The sequence below is a fragment of the Pseudozyma flocculosa genome (genome assembly GCF_000417875.1).
Source record: "Pseudozyma flocculosa PF-1 unplaced genomic scaffold scaffold00001, whole genome shotgun sequence".
NCBI lineage: Eukaryota > Fungi > Basidiomycota > Ustilaginomycetes > Ustilaginales > Ustilaginaceae > Pseudozyma > Pseudozyma flocculosa.
In genome coordinates, this window is record NW_006920869.1 from 1,792,931 (window position 1) to 1,813,866 (window position 20,936).

General features: G+C 63.3%; 5 protein-coding genes across 5 annotated transcripts; 3 read left to right on the forward strand and 2 right to left on the reverse strand.

Annotated features, from left to right (window-relative positions):
• Positions 1-8,313: 8,313 nt before the first annotated feature.
• PFL1_00619 (uncharacterized protein) lies at positions 8,314-11,700 on the reverse strand (the record flags this gene model as incomplete). The annotated part of the gene is made up of 1 exon (XM_007878112.1): positions 8,314-11,700. The coding sequence occupies one exon, from the start codon at positions 11,698-11,700 to the stop codon at positions 8,314-8,316; it is 3,387 nt and encodes a 1,128-aa protein (XP_007876303.1).
• Positions 11,701-12,095: 395 nt separating this feature from the next.
• On the forward strand, positions 12,096-12,509 carry PFL1_00620 (uncharacterized protein; the record flags this gene model as incomplete). Its single annotated transcript, XM_007878113.1, has 1 exon — positions 12,096-12,509. One exon carries the CDS (start codon positions 12,096-12,098, stop codon positions 12,507-12,509), a length of 414 nt encoding a protein of 137 aa, XP_007876304.1.
• A 2,541-nt stretch (positions 12,510-15,050) lies between these two features.
• Positions 15,051-15,689, forward strand: PFL1_00621 (uncharacterized protein; the record flags this gene model as incomplete). The annotated part of the gene is made up of 3 exons (XM_007878114.1): positions 15,051-15,249; positions 15,365-15,504; positions 15,639-15,689. 3 exons carry the CDS (start codon positions 15,051-15,053, stop codon positions 15,687-15,689), a joined length of 390 nt encoding a protein of 129 aa, XP_007876305.1.
• Positions 15,690-16,872: 1,183 nt separating this feature from the next.
• On the forward strand, positions 16,873-17,509 carry PFL1_00622 (uncharacterized protein; the record flags this gene model as incomplete). The annotated part of the gene is made up of 3 exons (XM_007878115.1): positions 16,873-17,104; positions 17,205-17,341; positions 17,456-17,509. 3 exons carry the CDS (start codon positions 16,873-16,875, stop codon positions 17,507-17,509), a joined length of 423 nt encoding a protein of 140 aa, XP_007876306.1.
• A 268-nt stretch (positions 17,510-17,777) lies between these two features.
• On the reverse strand, positions 17,778-19,484 carry PFL1_00623 (uncharacterized protein; the record flags this gene model as incomplete). Its single annotated transcript, XM_007878116.1, has 1 exon — positions 17,778-19,484. One exon carries the CDS (start codon positions 19,482-19,484, stop codon positions 17,778-17,780), a length of 1,707 nt encoding a protein of 568 aa, XP_007876307.1.
• Positions 19,485-20,936: the final 1,452 nt, after the last annotated feature.

Consider the following 20,936-nt stretch of genomic DNA (forward strand, 5'->3'; position numbering starts at 1 on the left):
CGNGNGNGGNGNGNGNGNGNGGAGCGGGGGGGGGGGTGGGGTAGTCGAGGGACGGCGGGGGCAGCGAGGGATCGACAACGGCGGAGTGCATGGAAGGACAGGATAGGCCAGGACAGCACCAGAGCGGGCCGCGGTCGGGATGTTGCCGTAGCTCGAGGTGCGGCCTGGGAGGTGGGTGCCGTTGCAGCGGCGAGCCAGGCAGCCTACGTCGGGTCAGGTAGGGTCGAGGCACATACGGCAGCAGGTGCACCTGGTACTGGTACTGCTGGGTCGTCCGTGGCGAGAATGCCGGTTCTTGCCCGCCTTCGTGTGTTCTCTACTGGCCCGGTGCCGTCTGCTGTGCGTGGTCGTCGTGGGGCCGCCTGGTCGTGCTCTCAGACTGGCAGCGTTGGTCGTGTTGGTCGTCGCCGTTTGCGGCTGCCCTCTCTCTGCCTGGGTGCACCTTGGGGACACTGACGTACTCAGCAGAGTAACCTCCGATGTTGCCGTTTTCCGACGCACCGCCGAGACCGGAACAGGAGCGGGTCCCGCCATCTGCGGTGCAGCTACAGGCTAGGTGGCGAGAGAGGGTGAGGGAGAGAGATCGAGGGTGACACTGCTGGCCTGGGCTGTAATGCTCCGTCTGCCGCAACCCGACAATGAAGGCGAGCAGATCTCGCCAGGCATGAGGGCTGTCAGCCCACTCACTGTATTGCGCCCTGTGGGCCATGGCAGAGGCGCGTTCAGGTGACGACGACGACGACGGGGCGTGGCCGGCGACCTTGATTCACCACTCCGAACCCGAAAAGGGGGTTTCGAGCTGCTATGGATGCACGCCAGGCTGCGACACCGGAACCCGCCGGTCTGCTATCCGAGCGCTCGTCTGGCTCGTCTGGCGGGCTGGCTGGCGGGTTGGTGGATTTCAGTCAGAGGGACAATTGGTTCATGCTGAGCTCAGGGGGGGCCGCAGCCTCGACGGCTCAGCGGCGTCGGCAGCGGCGTCGGCGGTCCGACTTGGCTTGCTTGCCCCGCGATTCGATCAGCCACACTGTAGCACAGCAATCGTCCGCCAGAGGGGAACGCAATCACACGCCGCCAAAGGACCTCGCCCCGCTCGATTCGAATCGCCTTTCCCACCCTCGGGACGTAGAGCAAGGGCGAAGCCGAGTGGGGTATAGCTTGGGCGGTTAGCGCACCAGGAGCAGAGGTGGCAGCGTCCCGCAGGAAGCCTCGTAGCGAGCGGACCTAATCAGCCGGACCACGACGACCGCTCTCGAGGCCAAGGACGAGCGCCCGCAGAGGCCTAACTGGTCTGGAGATCTCTCTGTTCGCACATCATCCCGGTTCAGCACCACACCACACCACACCGCCATGCTCGTTGTTGAGCCTTGCTCTGGGCGCGGGAGCCAAGTTGCGTGTGAGTGCAGACGCACAGCACGGCAAACGAATCCGGAGAGCATGAAGCCAAACCAACTCGCGGCGGGCGCTTCTGCTGTGCGCCTATTGTCGCTGCTGCTGCTGCTGCTGCGATGGTGGCGAGCGTCAAAAAAAGTGGCCGCACCGCAACAACGCGCCATCTGCCCTCTCCGGCGGGCGGCCTACTGGGGCGACGTGCAGTAGCCCATGTCTCAGCTACGGCGTGGCTGGGAGAATCATGACGAGGCCGGCCTAAGATGAGGCAGGCGGATGGGGCCACGGGGGCCGGCGCCCCGTGACGGTGCCGCGCCGCACCGCACCGTACAAACGAACCGAGCAGGGTCGTCTGCTGTGCGGAAGGACCATCGTTCATGCAAACAAGGCCCTCCCTGTCGTTGCTGCCTGCACTACCACCCAAGCGAACAGGCAAGCAGGAAAACGTCGCTTGGGGCGGCGTCGGCGTCGTCGTCGTCGCCAGTGCAGAAGCCCGCACGTGGGAAAGGAGGGGGAGCGAAGCGGCCGCCAGGGCATGGCAACCAAGCACTGCTAGGTTGCACACCCTCGTCCTCGTCCTCGTTCGCCTGCTCGACGTCGGCCTTGGCCTATTAGCCTCTTTTCTGGCCTCTGATCTGACGTGCGGGTCTTCTTCCGTCTTGCAGTGGGCATCTACCGGACGGCGCGTAACGCACAGCGCAGCACCGCACAGCATCATGGCGCGGGGACGGACAGCAACTGCGCTGCACGACGGCGAGGCAGGGCTTGCCTTCTCTCGCCCTTTTCCAGAGGCCAATAAGTTGCCGCTGTGCACTGTAAGTACCATGGCAGGTCCCCCAGAGGCCATGCGATCATTGGTTGCCTCGAGATTAAAGGCCGAGAGGCCGGGCTCCAACATGAAGCTACAATGTCGGTTCGCGCGCGCTAAGGCGACTTCCAATCTGTCGGACCCAGTTCGGTCTTCCTGATCCGTACCATCTCATGCTTGGCCCTCTGGTCATGGGCGGTGCAGTGTGGCGCGAGACGGTGGCCGCCATGCCAGGAAAGCAGCCAAGACTCTAGCTTTGCTTCAGTAAGTTTACATATTTACACGCGATCGGCGAGCGGATGCCGCGTGGGTCGAGGACCAGGCGGGGTACAGTTTCATGGAACGAGCCTATTGGGGGGGCAGAGCCGTACTGTACAGCACTGTACGTGGCGGCGAGCGGTGCAGGATGGACGGAAGAGGTCGACAGGACGGCCAACCGCCCTCGAGGCTACCAAGCAAACTGCACGACTGCCTAGTTACAAGATACAGAGCATACACTACTGTCGCACCACGGGGCCTCGAGCCAGCCTCGGGCGATGCCGATTGGCACTGCGACCGCGCCCTGTGCAAATATTTGACCGGCGCGACGTGGTTCGAGTAACAACCACAGGCTCCCCTGCCGGTACGGTATCCTTGGAGAGGCAGTCGATGATCCGAAGGGGATCGTGCAGCCTGCCTACCTGGCCCTGTGCTTCCACGGCCACCAGCTGGTCAAGGTTGACCGCCATGAAAGGCGACGAGGGCGCGGGCAGCTGAACTGCGCAGCTGTGCAGTCCATGCGCTGTATCTGGTGACCTGTGATGGCGCATGCAGCTGCATCTTCGCTTTGCTGCCTGCTTGGGAAGGATCGGGGTGGGCAACCTGGCCAGTCGGGCAGGCAGCCAGGTGGCCCGGCAGACGGGCCGGAAGGCTCAGGACAGCGGGTCTTAACTAGCTCTGAGACTACTGTACTACCGCAGCGTCCTGGGAAGGAGCGGCAACTTGAGTCCGATGGCCTTCGGGAGATGTGGGCAGGCTACGAGCGGCCAGAGAAAGGAAAAAGAAGAGCCGATGCCGGGCAGGAGGACGATGTGCTCCGAGCTCGCCACCAGGGGGCAGGGCGAAGCGAGGAGGACGCGGATGAACAATGGGTCGGGTGGGATGCGGTTCCTGCCCGTCGTCGTTGTGGATGCGTGTCGTGCTGTTTGGCGCACAGATCAAGACATGATGGCGACGGGGCCCAATCACGGCTACCGTATGTACCGTCGAGCGACGACGGCGGATCGCCGAACCGCCACCTAGTTACCGGCCCGTGAGGAGGTCGCTGCAGCAAACACGCCCCCCTGTGAGCAGCTGCCGCTCGATCTCAGTTTTCTGCAGGAGTCGGGGTCGAGTTTGAAGAGCGCGAAGGTGAAGGAAGGGAAAGGCACGTCGACGGGGATTTCATGCGCCGTCCTTTTCGACGCTCGAGAATGGCGCAGCCTGTCAACAGCTCGGTCTTTGTTCGGTGCGAGGTAGGTGGCCCAACAGCGCGAGGGGGCGGCGAGAGAAGATGAGCGCCTGGAGGTGCCAGGCTGGTTGAGATCGATTGGAAATCGAACGTGCGCGTGCGCCAGAGTGCTGAGCCCCAGCCTCGTTTGGCAGAGGACCCTCCTGCCTGGCCGCCGGTCGCCTGCCTGGCTCAGACAGAAACAGAGGCGGCGCCGCCACAACCAAGGGACAACCGAAGGGGCTCGTCTGTGTGGCCACCCAAGCAACCCATGCGGCCAATTCCAGGCCCATGAAATTTCATGGCGCAGGCAGACAAGGCCCACGCTGCGGCCATTTCCACGTCGGTCGGTAGCGTGTCACTTCTCACTCTGAGCGCCGTATCGACGGCAAGACCAAACGACGTCGGTGTCCGAAGCCTCGTCGAGCTTCCAGTACCGGTGTAGCTTCCTACCTTATTATAGCGTGATACCGGTAGGAAGGCGGGCAGGGGGCATCAGGCTGGCGCTTAGGTCAAGTCGATGGCCTGCTAACCTCGAGTCACTCGTCGTCAACCTACTGCCAAACCTGTTGCGCAGTACCACACACCATACCGCAAGCTGAGCTTCTGGGGTCGACATTCGTCCGACGTGATTGTTGTGCTGCAGTCGTCAGGGGTGACTGTCCCGAAGGTGGGCGGGCCGGCACATCCTCGCTCTGCCTTAGCTAAGATGTGTCCGACCGGCCATCTTGCTGGTAGGTACTGGTAGAGTCGGCAGGTTGCGGAGGGCGCGTCGGAAAGCGGGCAATTCCAACCAGATGCGGGCTCCAACGACATCCTCTCTACATTTACCTCCGCCGGCCACCTTCCGCACACCTTATCGGCAGCCGAAGCGACTTCGCGATTCCGACAACAGAACCCCTAGCCCTGGCCTGCCTCTGATCCCTTCGCATCTCGCCCCGCCTGACTGTACGACGGCGAGGCGATTCATATTCATGGCTTCGGTTCGCTTCCGCACATGGAACGGGCGGTGGATGTATGTACATGCTGTAGCGAGCAAAGGAATTGGCCGCACCGGCTCGCACGAGGCGATATGTAGCTCATGCGAAGCTCGAGAGCAGTGGCGGGGGCAGGAGCATGAACGAGCCCGAGGATCAGCCAGAGAGCACGCGCGCACGCAGGCGTAGGCGCGCCGCCGTCGCCAAACCACTCCCGCACATCATATCCTGGCCGACTTCATGGAGCCGCACCGGGCGCCATCGCGCGGGTTGGCCCGACTTGCGGTGGACCAACACCTCGCCTGCCTCATCCTGCATCCCATGGTCCATTATTGTCTTCGCCCCCGTGCGGATGTCGGCGTGCGTGCGATGCGGCGGGAATCCGCCCCTTGTGACCCAGGCCCGCCATCGCCGCGCGCAGACATAGTCGCCCTCACCATCTCCCGGCAAGGTCTCATGCCGCCTTCCGTGGGCCCTCTCTCCCGTAGCACGGTGTCACCGCGCTGAATCCGCACAAAGATGGTGCGGCTGTGAGCCCTACCTTTCGAGGCTCGATCCATTCCTTTCATGCGATAGTTATCTTGCTCGAGCCAAGGCCTCCTCGCGATCATATGCTCTGCCTTTCCTGTCGGATCAACAGAGAGTTACGCTCAAGCTCTCCGATTGAATCGGCCAAGGCCGCGCGGTATGCACAGAGTAGCGTGGCGAGCGCTGCAGACTTGTTTGTCCGACTGCGATGGCCATCGCCAGCGGGCAAGCGTGCAAAAGCGGGGAGGGGGCTTGGCCGCCTCGTCGGAAGACGATCCCCGAAGACGAGCAAGTGTCAAGCAACGGAACCGGCAACGATGATCCGTGCGTGCCAAGCGGAGACGCGGTCGGTCAACCGAGAAGCAGCGCCGACTCCGACACACCGGCCGGTGACCTGCTGCCGCACGAAAGGACAAAGACGAGCAGCAGCAGCAGCAGCAACGAGCCCCGGTCGGGACTGGACATGTAACGGAGGCAGGAAGAGGGAACCGGCAGCAAAGGTCCACCATAGGAGACAAGGAACACGGATCGGCGTCGGATTCGGCTTCGGAACCTGCACTACTGTCGCCTCGGAGGTGTGGCTAGGGGTACGTACCGGACATAGGCTGCTCTTTGTTCTCCGTCGGCCTTTGTTTGCGACGCGGCCCGTCCGCGAGAACGACAGGGCGCTCCGAGACTACATGTATGTAAGGATCCGGATGGGTACGGTACGGAACTTGTATGTACCGGTACGTGCGGACGTCCTATATGGCTTAGCCTCCTGTTCTTTCTGACGTTTCCGCAACCCGTTCGAGGTCCGACGTGGCGGGCCTTTCACGTCGGATTTTGTCCTTCGTCTTGTCCGCCACTCCGCCTGGCCTGGCCTGGACTACCATCCCGCTCGCTGCGTGCCTGTCGTGCAGGCAGCAGCGTCGCCCGCCCCCTTGCCGCCCTGCCCATGTCCAGGCCAGGCGAGTGGAAACGCCTTCGCTTGCGCCCTCGACGTGCGTCTCGCGCCGCGCCCCCCGTCGTCAACCGACGCCGCCGACGCCGACGCCGCGCCATACATATTCCTGCGTCGGACCACCGACGTTTGCCACAGGCCCGATTTTGCACCCCGCAACTCGCACATACCTAGCCACAGCCGCAATTGCACTCTGTTACGCCCAAGATTCCCAGATCGATGCGATAAAACTGGCGTTTGCCTTCGCGCCACGTTTTGCCCCCTTGCCGCTGCAGGTGAGACATTAAGCAAAGTGTCACACATAGATACAGACGCTCGCCGAATCGCCGGTGTGCTTTGCCTTCACCGTGATCGGGAAAGAACAGCAGATGCACACTAGTGTACTGGGAAGGGAGGGTACTGATACGACGGTGACGATGTGCGTCTATCTCTTGTCTGTCGTCAGCACCGCCACCGCCGCCCCTGGCTTTTCACGCTCACGACGTCGCGGAGGCCACCAATTGCGTGGCATTCCTCCTCGTGTCTCACCGCACCTATGTAGTCGTGCGTGCTCATTGAAGCGTTGCTTCTATTTCCAGATGGCCGCAGATCCCCAGTCGTTGGACCCCGCACTGAATCATCCGACTCGAGGTCAGACCACGACCGAGCCGTGGGGCAGTTGGGTAAGCGGGGCGGAGGACGGGTTCCACTGTCAATAGGGATCGGAATCGGTGCCGAGGTGTTCATCGTCGAGCGAACCGGAGCACTTGGGTGGATGATTTGGCGCCGACCTTACATAGCTTGCCACTGAGCCGAACGGGGTGGACTGGACAAGCAAAGCAGATTGCCTTCGGTGCGATGCCAACCGAACCGAAAGCCGCCGTGGGGTGGGGCGCCGGTGTGCATCTCGTCTAGGGCGGAGCACGAGACGGACCGAACTTGGGCCGACTAGAAATCGCCGCGCTGTGCTTGATTGCTCTGCGAGCCGCGAGTGCAGCATCAGAGACGAGGGTAGTGCCATCGAAGCAAGGGTGGGCAGGGCAAGGTGACGACGGCGTCGTACTGTACATATGTACAGTACGGGACCGGCGGCAGCATTGCCTGCCTGCTGGCTGCTGCGTGTACTTCGTCGCCTAGGGGAATCGATCTACGCATGCTGTGCTGGGTGGTGCTGCGCTCGCTTGGCTGCGTGCTTCTGTGTGGCATCTGACTGGCTGCAGCCCCATCGTCCTTCTCTCGCTTAGGAGGCCGTCCTCGCAGAGCCAGAGCTAGTACGGTAGTTGGTCGAACGCTCGATGCCTCGATCTGGCTCCCTTCTACGACCACGAGGCCTGACGAAGCGAGGCGTGGCCGGCCGGCCCTCTCCGCCCGCCGTGTCGGACCGGTCCCGGCCCGCGATACCGCTCCTCCCCACCCGTACGGGCAACGCTGCAACCACGACAAGGTACGGTACTGTACCACCCCACGCTATGTAGCAAAGCCGTGAGAACTTGTACCATGTCGGCAACGCGGAAACCATCGGTCTCGCCGGACCGCCCAACTAACTCTCCCTTCGGCCCGCCCACCAGTTACGTATGGCCCACACCCACGCAGAGTGAAAGGGGGTTCGGTTGGCGAGCTCACGGGTAACAAAGGCCACAGCGCCCGAGCGGGTAATGGTGTTCGGGGACGACACGCTACAGGGCTTGCAACAAGACGCCAGCGACGGCAAAGCGGACCTCTCCGACACCGGCGTCGTCTCCCAGTAAGGGTGAATGACGATGGAGCTAGCCTTCTTCTGCAGTACCAGCCCCGATCGACGGACGGGGCTGTGCCAAGTCGTCCGTGTCTCATCGCCTTGACAACACGACTGACTACGTGGCCAGCCACGGTCCTGACTCTTAACCCCCGTCCACCCTGTCGTGGCTGCGGCTCCGTCCTCGTGGCCTTTCCTCCAGCCGATTCCGTCTAATTGGAGCTTTAATCTCGCCCACGTTTCGTCGCGAGGTGTCGAGTCGAGTCGAGGATGAGAACGAGGCTATGCAAAGGGGACAGCGAGTGGCCACTTGGCGTTGGCGAGATTCCCCAACGAGCATACCGGCAACTCGGCCGAGCACTCTGCTAATCGACGGTCTAGCTGAGTTGATATGAGATGCCACTCGAGATCGCAGGCATGGCGAGTAGAGCTGACAGAGAGGGAATCGAGCGCGAGCGCGAGCGCTGGTCGGCGGTCGGCGGTCGGCTAGGCGCCGTATCTGGCTCCACGGTGGAAAGCGGGCGGCAGGTTCCTGGCCAGCTCGTAGAAGGGCCTCTCGACGACCACCAGATCGTCCTTCTTGACCTGGCCTCGTCCCGTAGCGATCGAATCGACCAGAAGCAGCGGCTGGTACTTGTGCGTGTGCTTGATGTGCCACCCGCCTCCTCGACCTGGGCCAGCACCGGGCACTCCAGCAGCAGCGGTAGCAGCCGCGGGACCGGTTCCCGAGACGGCACCGCTGGTAGAGCCAGGCAGGTCGGCCATCTCGACGTCGCCATCGCCGTCTTGAGCGGCTGCTGGCCGCGACACCGAAGCTGACCCGCCATTGGAGGCAGCCGCAGGCGCAGCCGGGGACGTGGTGCTCTGCGCATCATGGCGCGCCGTGCAGATCCAGGTGGGTCCCCAGACGACGAGCGTCTCCTTGATGCCACCGTCATCGGGCTTGCCCACCCACACTGCCCCAATGGCCGACTCGCGGATGCTCATCAGCCTCTCCTGCACGCGGAGCTTGAGGTTGGCCATCTGCGCCTCCCACTCGGCGCGCGGGCCCTGCCCTGCCCGCTTGGCCAGGGCGCCACCGCCGGCCTTTCGCTTCTCGCCGCTGCTGCCGCCCAAGCTGCCGTCGCCGCTGGACGCAGTGTCGAGGTGCGCGATGCTGCTCAGCTCCTTGCCGCTCTCGACGTCCCAGAACTCGATCTTGTTGTCCGAAAAGACGAGCGTCAACATGCTCGAGCGCGCCGCGTGGGTCGAGGGGTGGAAGCTCGAGCCCGAAGGCAGCGCGTGCGGCGACGGCAGCGTCCGCTCAAAGGTCAACGAGTCGAGCGAGAAGACGTGGTGCTGCAGGTCGGACGAAATCGTCGACAGCCAGGCTCCGTCCGAGGAAATCTGGACGTGGTGGATCAGCGACGAGGTGCTGCGCTCGACGCGGTCGCTCTGGCCGCCCCTAGCGCTGTTCCTGCGGCCGGTCTCGTCGTCCGCGCGGGCAGGGTGACCGGCGTCGTCGCCGCTGCCGCTGCCGCTGCCGTTGCCGTGCCCCTGTCCGTTGCTTCCGTTTTGCTTGGACGCCGCGACTCCGTTGCGTCCCGCGAGCTGCCTGCCCTGCGGGTTGTTCGAAGATGCCCCCACATCTCCAACCGAGGCCGACCCAGGCCTCTGCCGGTGCTGACCAAAGCTGCGGAGGAGGCGACAGGTGCCCGCTGAAGCGCCGGCCTCGGCCGAGGGCAGCTCGACAACGTGGACGTAGCTGCCCGACCACGAAGCGAGCACCAGCCGCGACGAGTCGGGCGAGAAACTGAGCGCGCTCGCGCCCGGCGCGACATCGTCGTCGTGACCAAAGACGCTCGCAAAGCTCTTGACCTTGCGCGGCTCGAGGTCCGTCTGGTGCTGTTGGCTGATCCGTTCGCGCAGCGCGAACAGTTTCGTCTCGTACATGTCCGAGGCAGCGAGGAACTTGCCGTTGGGGCTGACGGCGACGCTGCAGAGGTTCGAGTTAACCTTGAGCTCCATCTCGAGCAGCTTGGTCCACTGAGGCGGAACAGCCGACGCCTCCTCGCCCAGCTCGTTGAGGCCGCCGTGGTTCTCGTCCTTGATGCCGAGGTCCCAGATGCCGATGCTGTGCTCCCTCCGCAGCACGATCCAGCCCTTGCCGCGGCACACGGTGGCCACGGACCCGCCACCGACAGAGCCGCTGCGCGCGGTGCTGGGCACGAAGGGGATCCTCCTCTGCGTCGAGTCGGCAAATGTGGTGACCGCGTTGGACGAAATAGGGTTGATGAGCGCCTGCTCCTGCTCGGCCGCCGACATCAGCGGGTTCTTCTTGCGCTTATTGCTGTTGGGCAGACCGGCCGCAGCGCCAGCAGCGAGGGCCATGGTGAGACCGGACGGGGGCGAGGCGGGCGTCAGGATCAGGTTGAAGTCGACACCGCCGCTGAGCAAGATCGGCAGCTTGCCGACGGCGGTGCCCACTCCCTGCGCGAGCGCATCGACCGAGAGCATGGGGTCGTAGGGCGGGTCGATGGCGAGCGAGCGAATGTCGTGGGCGTGCAGCCTCCGCGCGGCGATCTGGACCCAGCGGCCCCGCTTCGACGAGGCCGAGGCCACAAGGGCGTACTCGGCCACCTTTTGGTCGACGCCCGCGCTGTAGAGGCTCTTGCCGTCCGGGCCGACGCAGAGCGAGAGGACGTCGGCGCCGCTCGTGTGGCTGCGGAAGGTGGCGCCGGGGATGGGGACGCGCGTCTTTGCGTCGAAGAGCGTGACTCGGCCAGTCGAGTCTCCAGTGACGATGGTGCCGTCCGGCAGCGTCGCCACGCACCAGACGATGGTGGCCTCGCTACGAGCTTTCTGCACCGTCAGCTTGGAGGCGATGCGGCCGCTTGCAACGTCCCACACGGCAGCCGAAGAGTTGCCTAGGCCTCCGACGAGGAACGTCTCTTTCCAGCCGCTCTCGGCTGCGTCGTCGTCGTCGTCATCGTCGCTGTCGCTGTCGCTCGAGTCAGAGTCGGAATCGGAATCGGAGCTGTCGCCCTCCTTCTGCTGCTTGGACTGCGCGCTACCTCCATTTGCGGTGGTGGCGGCACGACTCGCCCGCTTCGGTGGGCCCCAGGCCAGGCTGATGATCCGTCCCTGGGCCTTGCCGAGGCGGGCGCTGACGTCTGCGCCGCGGTTCGAGGAGCTGGCGAGGTGCTCAAACTTGTTGTCGACCAGGTCGATGATGCGGGCGTGGCCGTCTTCGCAGCCGATGGCGAGGTACCTGCCCGTGGGGCTCACGGCCATGCTCCACACGGCGCCTCCGAGCGAGGGGACGGTGCGAATGGCTCCGGGAACGTGCTGATCCGCGCTCGACTTGTCAGCTCGTCCGGGGAAGAGGGTGGATAGGCCTCCGAGGTTGCCAGAGGAGGTGTTGGATCGGGAGCCGTTGTTGGACTTTGCGCCCAAGATGGCGATGTCGGCGGGGAGGAAGTGCTCGGTGACGATGGCGCCGCCCGAGATGGAGAAGAGGCGCAGCTTGTGTACGCCGTTGTCGCCTTCCACGGGAGGGTTTGCGAATGCGAGCTGTTCGATCTTGGAGTTGAGCTGACCGGGGAGGAGCGTGTGCACGATCCAACCCTTTGCGTAGGTGTGAAAGGACCTGTGGAGCACCTCGGCCTTGTGGGCTGCGCGGTTCTCGAGCCAGACGCAGAGCTCGATGTCACCATTCTGCCTGCCGATTGCGAGGATGCCCCTGGAGGAGCTGGCGCTGCTGGATGCGGACGCGGCACGGTATACGGGCGAGACGGCGAGCGAGGTGATGGTCGAGGGGGACCAGTCGAGGTATCGGATGCGGTGGAGGGCGAGGGCGGCGGGTGCCACGGCGGCGACGTCGTTTGTCGACATGGCGATTCTGTCGACGGGGTTGAGGCAAGGCCCTTGGGCAGGCTCGCTTGCTAGAGGTCGCGAGGGCGATGGTGGTTGGAGGGCTTACAAGAGGTGGGGTCCGAGGTCCAAGCCAGTCAAATCAAGGCAGGGCTCGCTGCCAACGTCGCTCGAGCGACCCTTTGCGCTTGAACGCGCAAATCGAAAAAATTCCCCAATTCTTCGCAAAGTGGAGAAAGCCTCTCTCGGACGAGAAACCCAGCTCGGCGCCGTCAAAAAAGGCGGGGCCGCCGCCGCACACTTCTTCTTCTCGAAAGCGGCATCGCCCCACCGAGCCCACTGCGCTGTTGAACACCACCACCAACCCGCACCGCCACCACCATCACCACAGGCGCACACCTCCTCTACCACCCGACATGCCCCTCTACGAGCTGCTCTGCATCGCCGCCTCGTCGGCAGAGTCGGCCCCGCTGCGCGACCTCGTCAAGTCGACGTCGAAGCTCGTCATCGACAACGGCGGAGCCGTCCGCGGCATCCAGTACTGGGGTCTCCGCAAGCTGCCCCAGCGCGCAAGGAGGCACCAGCAGTACCACACCCAGGGCGACTACTGGCTCATGCACTTTGACTCAAACGCACCCGTCCTCAAGTCGCTAAACGACCGCCTCCGCGCCGACCCGCGCGTCATCAAGTGGACCGCCCTCAAGCTCGGAGACCGCATCGAACAGATCGTCCCCAAGACGACGTCCGGCGGCAACGAGACGGGCAACGACAACCTCGAGTCCAGGGCCCTCTTTGGCGGAAAGACGATCAAGTACCACGCACAGACATGACATCCCGCACCTCGGCATCGCATCCGGAACCCCCTCCTCGTTCGCTTGGCTCTGCCTCGTCTGCGCCAAGGTACCGCCCACATCTTTCAGCACGGTCTCCACTTTCGGCAGCTCTCGGGCCATCTGGCTAGCCGGGCAGCGCGCCACACTCGTCGCAAGGGGTCGGACATCGTTTCGCCTGCCGCCGCCCGCACGATGCCACATGGCCATCCTCTTGCGAAGGGCCCCGATGCAATCTGGGCGGCCCTCGATGCAATCGACAATCTCTTCGGCGGCCTGAACGAGCATCTTGCTAGGCGACCATCATGGGCTACCCCCCGACCATGTCGGCTTCCCTATCCACGCTCCGGTCCCATCGTCATCCCTAGACTTTCGACATCTTCCGTGCCGCCTCACCACGGCGGCACTTGTACTATACGGCTCCAACGCAACCTCTTGACAGAACCTCACGAGACGCAATTCCACCGGCACATCGGTGGGATCGGGGCGGCACCGTCCTGAGCCCGATTTGGGACCAGATTGACCGTCTGCCCGAGCCGCCGATCGACCAAGCTGACTGCATGGCGCTGACCCGGCCCGACGAGAAGAGTGTCTTGTAGCGGAGCATTGCCTCGTGCCGACTGCCGGTGCCGCGAAGGGGCGCGAGTGACGACTGCCGCGAGATGTGGCCGTGTCGCGAGGTGGCAGAACGTGGGCCTCTGTCGTCCGTCGAGAAGGTATCGGTAGCGCCTACATACGCTTGCTGGCCCGCCACATCGCAGTCGGCACGCAGGTGGGGGTGTTCGGGGCACCACCTTCCGTAACCTCGGTTATCAACTGGCGCCAGCGTACAGCACGTAGCCCCGTCCTTTGAGATACCTACAATCACCCACGTTACCGACGAGCAACGACACTGCCTAGTCGTTGGCCCTGGCGCTCGTCTGGTCCCGGGATGCATCCTCAGTGGAGCATGATAAGGAAGCGGTCAAGACTTGGGCCGGGCCGTTCTCGATTAGCCGCTCCGCTCCGCCTTTTGATCGACCGCCGGCTGAAATGGGCCGGCGCACGAGTGGGCGGAACCATGATATGAGGGTTCGGCTGAAAAGCGGCCAGCGGCAGTGGGCGGACAGCATAGGTGTCTGTCAACGTGTGCTCCGCCTCCGCCTTTTCATGGCATTATTGCTTTACAAGACAGCCAGACGGCCAAGCGCAGGTGGAGGGCAGAGTGGGTTTGAGGCGTTTTAGAGTTCACCATGTCGTCGTCGAGCGTGGCATCGTCCCGCTCCTCCACGATCGGAAGAACAAGGAAGAGACCGGGCCGAAAGGGACAAGCAGGGCCGAGACGAGTCGTACAGCCTCGCTTGCGAGAATCTACCGACCAGAGAGGGAGAGAGTCGACTGGCCAGGCTCACCGTCGTTGTGCCTCCTCCTCCTCTGTCAGGCCTCGGGAAGCGTCGATCCCAGGCTGGTCCAAGTGTGGGGCTTTGCCCGCCTGCCTGCTTGCTTCCTTCTTGGCATCCAACACCGCTTCGCATCGAGAAGCGAGCCGATGGACGGTCGCGAACGTGACCGCACTCTTCCAACGTGCCCACGCCCGCCTCGGTCTTGTCCGCGCGGTTCGCATTCGCCCACAGTAGGCTAGACGAAGTCCGAGAAGAGGCAGGCGATGTTGGGTCGGAAGATTGGCGCTGTCCCGGTGCCCTTCTCGCACCCCCTTTCGCTTCGAGAACCCGAGGGCCGGCGCTTCTCTCTTGGCATGCTGAGCGTGTGGCAGACCTTCGCGATGGGCGCTCCCCCCTGCGCCTCGACGGACGATTGCAGCCGCGTCTCGACCAAGAGGCAGACCGAGGGGGAACGTTCCTGGCCCCATCTCGTATCCATCGAGCAACGTGCCATGCTCGACCCCTCTCGAACCACCATGGCCACGGTGACACGCTACGGTAGCCACCAGGCGCAAAGACCTCGCTTGGGCGCTCCTGTGCGCCATCAAAGGGGTCGGCAGTTGGCGCCGTGCTGCAATAATCTCTTTCTTTGTAGCAACGAGGAAGCAGCCGCAGCCTAGCAAGCAAGGAAGGGAGGCCGCCTTGGTCGGCGGGGATGGCCGCTCCGGCTTGCAGGCTTCCGGCGTCAATCAACGGGGCAGCCGAGGAGGAGAGTCCCACCCGCCCCGCTCCTTGCTCCTGGTTGCAGCTCGACGATAGGGTACCGCTGAGCTGGGACAGGGTCACCGTGTTTCATGGCATGGCTCCCAGTACGTCCCGCACAGTAGTGCAGGTGAGACACCGACGAGCGACGATGTGCCCGTACGGTGTCTGTCGAGCAAGCCGTGACTTGCCTCGCCCTCGTCCTTGCTCTTGCTTTACACTGATCCTCCCTCCCCGCCCTCTCGTCGAGGGAAGGAGATATAAGAGGGCGGCTCATCATGGCCCAGACAACCTGTTCGGAAGCATCCACCAGCCCTCCTCTCCACTGCCCAGCCCATCTCCCCTTCTCGGCCTTTGCTCCTTGATACCCCTCGCTCCTCGCCTTCTTCCCCGTCCCCGCCCGCTCTCCTCTGACAAGATGCAGTTCAAGCTCGCTCTCCTCGCCCTCATCCCGGCTCTCGCCGTCGCTGCCCCCCTCGAGGCCCGCCAGGGCGGCGTCTCGGTCACCTGCGGCTCCACCTACTACTCGAGCACCCAGGTCAACCGCGCCGTTAACAACGCCATCCAGGACGCCGCCTCGTCCACCACCTACCCGCACACCTACAACAACTACGAGGGTACGTGTCGGCCACGCCTCGACGTTCTCTGCCATATCCTCGTTCACTTGTCCTGTCCCAAAGCTGATCATCTTCATTCCCATGTTTTCTGTCCCCGAACGTTCCGGCACGCTAGGCTTCGACTTCAGCGACTACTGCTCCAGCGGCCCCTTCGAGGAGTTCCCCCTGGTCAAGAGCTCCTACGGCTACACTGGCGGCTCGCCCGGCCCCGACCGTGTCATCTACAACCCCAACACCGGTCGCTTCTGCGGTGCTGTGAGTGGTCAACGTTTTGGAACACCCTTCCGTTTGGTCCCTTCTCGTGGTCCTCGGCCCATAGCTGCATCGTGCTGACGCGCCCTGTCCATTTTTTGCTGACCACCCTTTCTGCTGCCCGCCGCCATTCATAGATCACTCACACCGGCGCCAGCAACAACGCCTTTGTCGGCTGCAGGTACTAGACGCCTCTTGTGGCATGATGATTTGACGACTGAACGAAATCGAATGGATCTGCACCGTACTCGATCTGCTCTTCTCGCGACGGTGAACTCGACGCCTCGAGCGCCCAACCACTCGCCTTCGGCATACCGCTGGCATCTTCGGCTCTTCACGAGCTCCTTGTCTCGATCTGTCCGTGGCAATTCGGCGTCTGAAGTATATGGCGGAAGTGGGTTTCTTTCAACTGATTGATTCCGCCAAGTCCTTCTAGACAGCCCCTAGCCTGTCATGACCCACTGTTGGGGCCAGCGGCGATGGCCATGCAGAAGCGCCCACATCTGGTCAGGATCGTCGGGGCCGCGGCTCGATGGATCTTGGCCAGGCGACAGCCGCATTCATTCTCCTCAGCATCGCACCGATGCCATTTGATCATTTGACCCGCCGGCTAGGGAATTGGGCCGCTCGTGGTCATCGAAGACCATGCCAATTGAAGACAGTCATACGGCCGGTCAGAGGTCGGTCTGTAGACGCGTTCCTGGGCCCAACCTTGTACGGTGAGGTGAGGACAAGGCAACAATGGTGACCATTGAATGTTCATCGTTGATCGTGACCTTCCCACAACCATGCGACGATCGATGCCACGAATCCGCCATCGTGCACTCGCCCGAGCACGTCTCCCACCGTCGGCATCGTGTCGGCCTTGCACCGGGGTGCCACCGCCTCGACCCCCTGTCCTCACAGTCCTTCTTGTCAACGTTGCATCCCCGTTATAGTCTGGATGGCTTGCCGTGTCGGCCTCGAGGTCGCTCCTGGAACGCTGCATTGTAGTCGGACGGCATCGATCAGGGCGGATGAGGAGTGTGCAATGTGGTCTGCCCACTTTCAGACCGACTTCGGAAAGCGAACAATCGACAGGCGGGAAGATATGTGGGAGGCGGGCGGATAGGAAGCACGCGGACAGGAAGCGGGCGGCAGGAGGCGAGCAGGTGGGTGGGCGAGATCAAGAAGTCGTTCGTCTGCCTCAGCCACGAAAATGTGGGTCAAACAATCCCGGCGTCAGTGTGGCCAACATCTATAAGAGCGAGGCTCATCATGGCCCTCGAGCCCGTTTCGACATCGCCCAACAGTCTCACTGACTCGACACCCATCCTCGACCTTGACCTTGCTTCCCATCTCCCTAAGCCTACCCCTCCATCTCCTGACACGATGCAGTACGGGCTCGCCCTCTTTGCTCTGTTCCCGGCCCTTGCTGTCGCTGCTCCCGCCGGCCCCCCCCTTTACGTCTTCCCCAATCCCACCAGGTCGCCGCCCCCTAGTACCCTCAAGTGCGGCACGAACGAGTACGCAGACACCGACGTGCAAGATGCCATCTCGCTCGCCCAGATTGCGCAGTTCAATCCTATTCGGGGCTACCCGAAGAAGTTCAAGAACTACGAGGGTGAGATGCGTCGCGCCTAAGCTCCTTCGACTCGATCCGCTCTCTTGTCCTCCCTTGAAAGCTGACGCGTATCTCGGCCGTCCCTCCTCTTGCGCACTAGGTTTCAATTTCAGCGCCTACTGCTCAGGCCCCCCCTACTATGAGTACCCCCTCGTCCTGACCGCTGGGGGCTACACGGGCGGAAATCCGGGCCCTGACCGTGTCATCTACGACTCGGGAGGAGAATTCTGCGGCGCTGTGAGTCGAAGTCCCATGGTCGTTCCTGGCTCCACATTGAGCTGCAGCTCCATGGCAAACACCTGACGACGCCGCCCGCCTCGTTTGCGTCGCAACGCTGCGTTCGATCTGCAGGTCACCCACACTCGGGCGCCCACGCCCAACGGCTTCATCAGGTGCATCTACTAGTCGGCTGGGGTCTGGCGACGTGACGACGCGACCAATCCACAAAGAGCCCATCGACCGGCTCTTGCCCCGGATCTTTAATCTGAGCACGCTGGTAGTGTACGGGCACTCGGCCCGTCTCCTTCCTGTTATCACGAAGACTTGACCAGCTTTACAACCTAATCGATCCAACTGTACGGCGATGACCTGGGCTCCGCCCAATTTATTTATTCTATTTTGTTTCCTTTAAAGGACCACCCCCACCTGTCTTGCCATGCTGCCGCGACCTCGTCTAGAAGACGTAGCGGAAGTGTGGGTTCTCCCAGTCTGTCCAGTCCTCCTTGACAGCCCTGATCCTGACCTGCTGCTCGGTCTCGCCGTCACCGACCCTGCCCGTCGCGGTCGACGAGGCGGCAGCTCGATCCCTCGTCCGGTTCTGGTACCACATCCCGACATCGAGGAGGACGGTGAGGGCGATGGTGATGGCCATGCACGTGATGATGGCGACAAACGTGTCGCGGTAGTGGATCGCCTTCTGCTCGGCCTTTGTGAGGTACGGCGCCACGATGTTGCCGACGTTGTACCCGATAAAGATCATGGCGCTCGCAATCGACAGCTTGGTCGACCCGGCGATGTTGGCCGTCGAGAGCGAGAGCATCAGCACGAACGGCGCGCCAAAGATGGGCAGCAGGTAGTAGCCCGCCAGCGGGACCGCTCGGTTTGTCCAGTCGCCCTTCCAGATCATGGCCGCGCCGGCCATGACGGGCAGGCAGGTGAGGCAGAGGAGCAGCGAGCGCGTGTTCTTCGTCTTGAGCACGATGAACGTCGAGATGTAGATCGACACGGCCGTCGTCGCGCCTCCCGGCGTCTGGAGGATGATGGAGCGCAGCGAGCTGTAGCCAAACGTCTTGATGATGTAGGCGCCGAAGCCCGTGACGCCGCCGTTGCAGATGTAGATTGCAATGGCCTGAAGGAAGAAGATCCAGATCTTGTAGTCGAGCAACGCCTCCTTGACCTGGTACAGCTGCCAGCGGCTCTGCTCGCCCGCCGACCCGTCGGCAGTGGACTCGACGTCTTCGTCGTCAAAGGATCGCAGCGCGCCCTTGGTGTCGGCGAGAACGCTGCCGTCGGCCTGCTGCTGCTGCTGCTGCTGCTTGTGGTTGTGGTTGACCGAATCGGTGCTGCCGCCGGCGGCGGGCCGGGTGACGTAGCCGCCAAGGCTGCTGCCGTCGTCGCCGTCGCTAGCCACGCCGGTGAGGCTGTCGCGCAGGCGAGTGCTGGCGAGCCTCTTGCTGGCGGCGTCAAAGTAGTTGTAGCCCCTGACCCTGATGATGGCGTCCTGGGTAGGCGATGCCGGCAGGAGGGCGAGGAGGATGAGGCCAAATGCGATTGTCAGGGCGCCTGCAAAGAGGAACATGTACTTCCAAGGGCGCAGCGCTGCGCCGGGCTGGGAGCCGAGCTTGCCCCAGCCGTAGTTGACGAGGCCGGAGAAGATGGAAAAGAGACCGGTGGCCGAGTACCAGATGCCGAGGCGGAGGGGCTGTTCGGAGCGCTTGTACCAGGAGCGCGTGATGCGGACAAAGCCGGGGCTGACAGCCGACTCGACGGCGCCGAGGAAGAAGCGCTGTGCGACGAGGCCCCTCCATGAGGTGATGGCGGGGGTGAGGATGACGATGATGCCCCACAGCACGACGGCGAGGCCGAGGAACCAGTTGGCGCGGTAGCGCTGGACGAGGAGGGCCATGGGCAGCGCGGCGACGAGGTAGCCCCAGTAGAAGGCCGAGGTGGCGGTCGAGTAGCGCTGGAGCGACGTGGTTGGGGGCGTGCCGTGGGTGACTGAGAGGTCGAGGTCGGCGAGGATGCCAAAGATTGAGGCCGACGAGAGGATGGCCTTGTCGTAGAACTGGAGGCCGTAGGCGATGGTCATGATGGGCATGAGGAGCAGGTCGATGCGCAGCAGCAGCCTGCGCTCCGACACGGTGGCGCCATCGGATGCCATGATGGGGGCGGCGAGCAGGGCGCGACGAGGAGAAGGGATGCGGATGGTGGTCGCTGGATGGCAAGGATGGAGAGCAAGAGAGGGGATGAACAAGTTTGTCTGATGGCGAGGCCGCCAAGAGCCGCGGATCCCTGAGGAGGCTGAGGCCGAGCTCTTCGCCCTCAAAGTTGCTGCTGCTGCTCGTGGATGGCGGTTTCAGGATGGATTGCCGAGCCAGGGATCAGGGACGAGGCAGGACCAGGCGGCTTCTCTGACTGCCGACCAGACAGGCGGGGTGGGCCGCCGACAAGCGGACATGACTTTTCTTCCAAGATCAGATGCCGGCAAGTCAGCACGCGCAAAGATGGTTGCGCGTACATTGGGGCGAGGACAGCGCGCGAGGCAAGACCGACCGTCTGGGCCGATGGCAAACCGAATTTGATAAACAGGTCCAGCCTGCCTCTGCGCCTCAATGTCAGGATAGATAGAGGTGTGGGGTCGAGGAGGGGTCGAGGAAATCATGTGCAGCACAATGGGCCGACGACAGCAGAGCAGGGCGTCGAGTCAGACGGGCGCGAGGAGAAGCCTGGCGCCACGCGGCTGCTGGTCGTGATGGGAAGCAAGGCCGTCGCTGCCAGGCAGCCTCGGCCAGCGGCTTTGGGATCAGCAGCTTAGCTTGCTAGCTTAGCTTGCTTGCTCAAAGGCACAAAGGACGTTTGCCGCCGGTCTGGTGGAAAATAAAGCCAAAAGGCGTGCTTGGGACCGTTCGAAGCCAGGGCCAGGCCATGCATCCGAGGCGGGCCCCAGCAGCGAGCAAAGTCGGGTGCCGCCTGCCTGTTTGAGGCCCAGGCCGATGCTCAGCACCACGTGGCACTGGGCTGCTGCAAGAGGCAAGCAAAGCTCCCTCCCTGCCTGCTTCTCCTGCAGACCAAGCCAGGCGGGGCAAGGGCTGGCTTGGCCCGATTTCCAATTCCGATCGGGATGAAACTCACAAATCGATCCAGGCGCACATCGAATTTCCATCAATCGGGCACAAGGCCAAGGCCAAAGCGGGCGGCCAACGGCTGCCGGCATGGGGTTGCTTTGAGTGACGCGCACAGACAGCAGGCTGCCAGGCGGGTCAGGCCAGGCCAGGCCAGGCCAGGCCAGGCCAGGCAGCGGCGGCCGCCTGTGTGTTTTCTGGCAGGCCACTGACCGACCGACGACCAACACCGCCTCACCCGCTCCCAGCTCCCTCGAGCCAGCCAACCAGACCCTCCTCCTCACCATCATCCCCTCTGCTCGCGACCGGAGCCAGTCGTCGTCTCCCGCCGCTCAGCTCCGCGACGCAACGCATCACGAATTCCTCCCCTATCATAGACGCACGTGCTTATCACGACCACGCTCGATACCACCATAACCCCAGCGTCGCCTTCGCACCGCACCACTACGTCACTTTTCTCTACGAGCCGCTCACCGCCGCAAAGGCCCAGG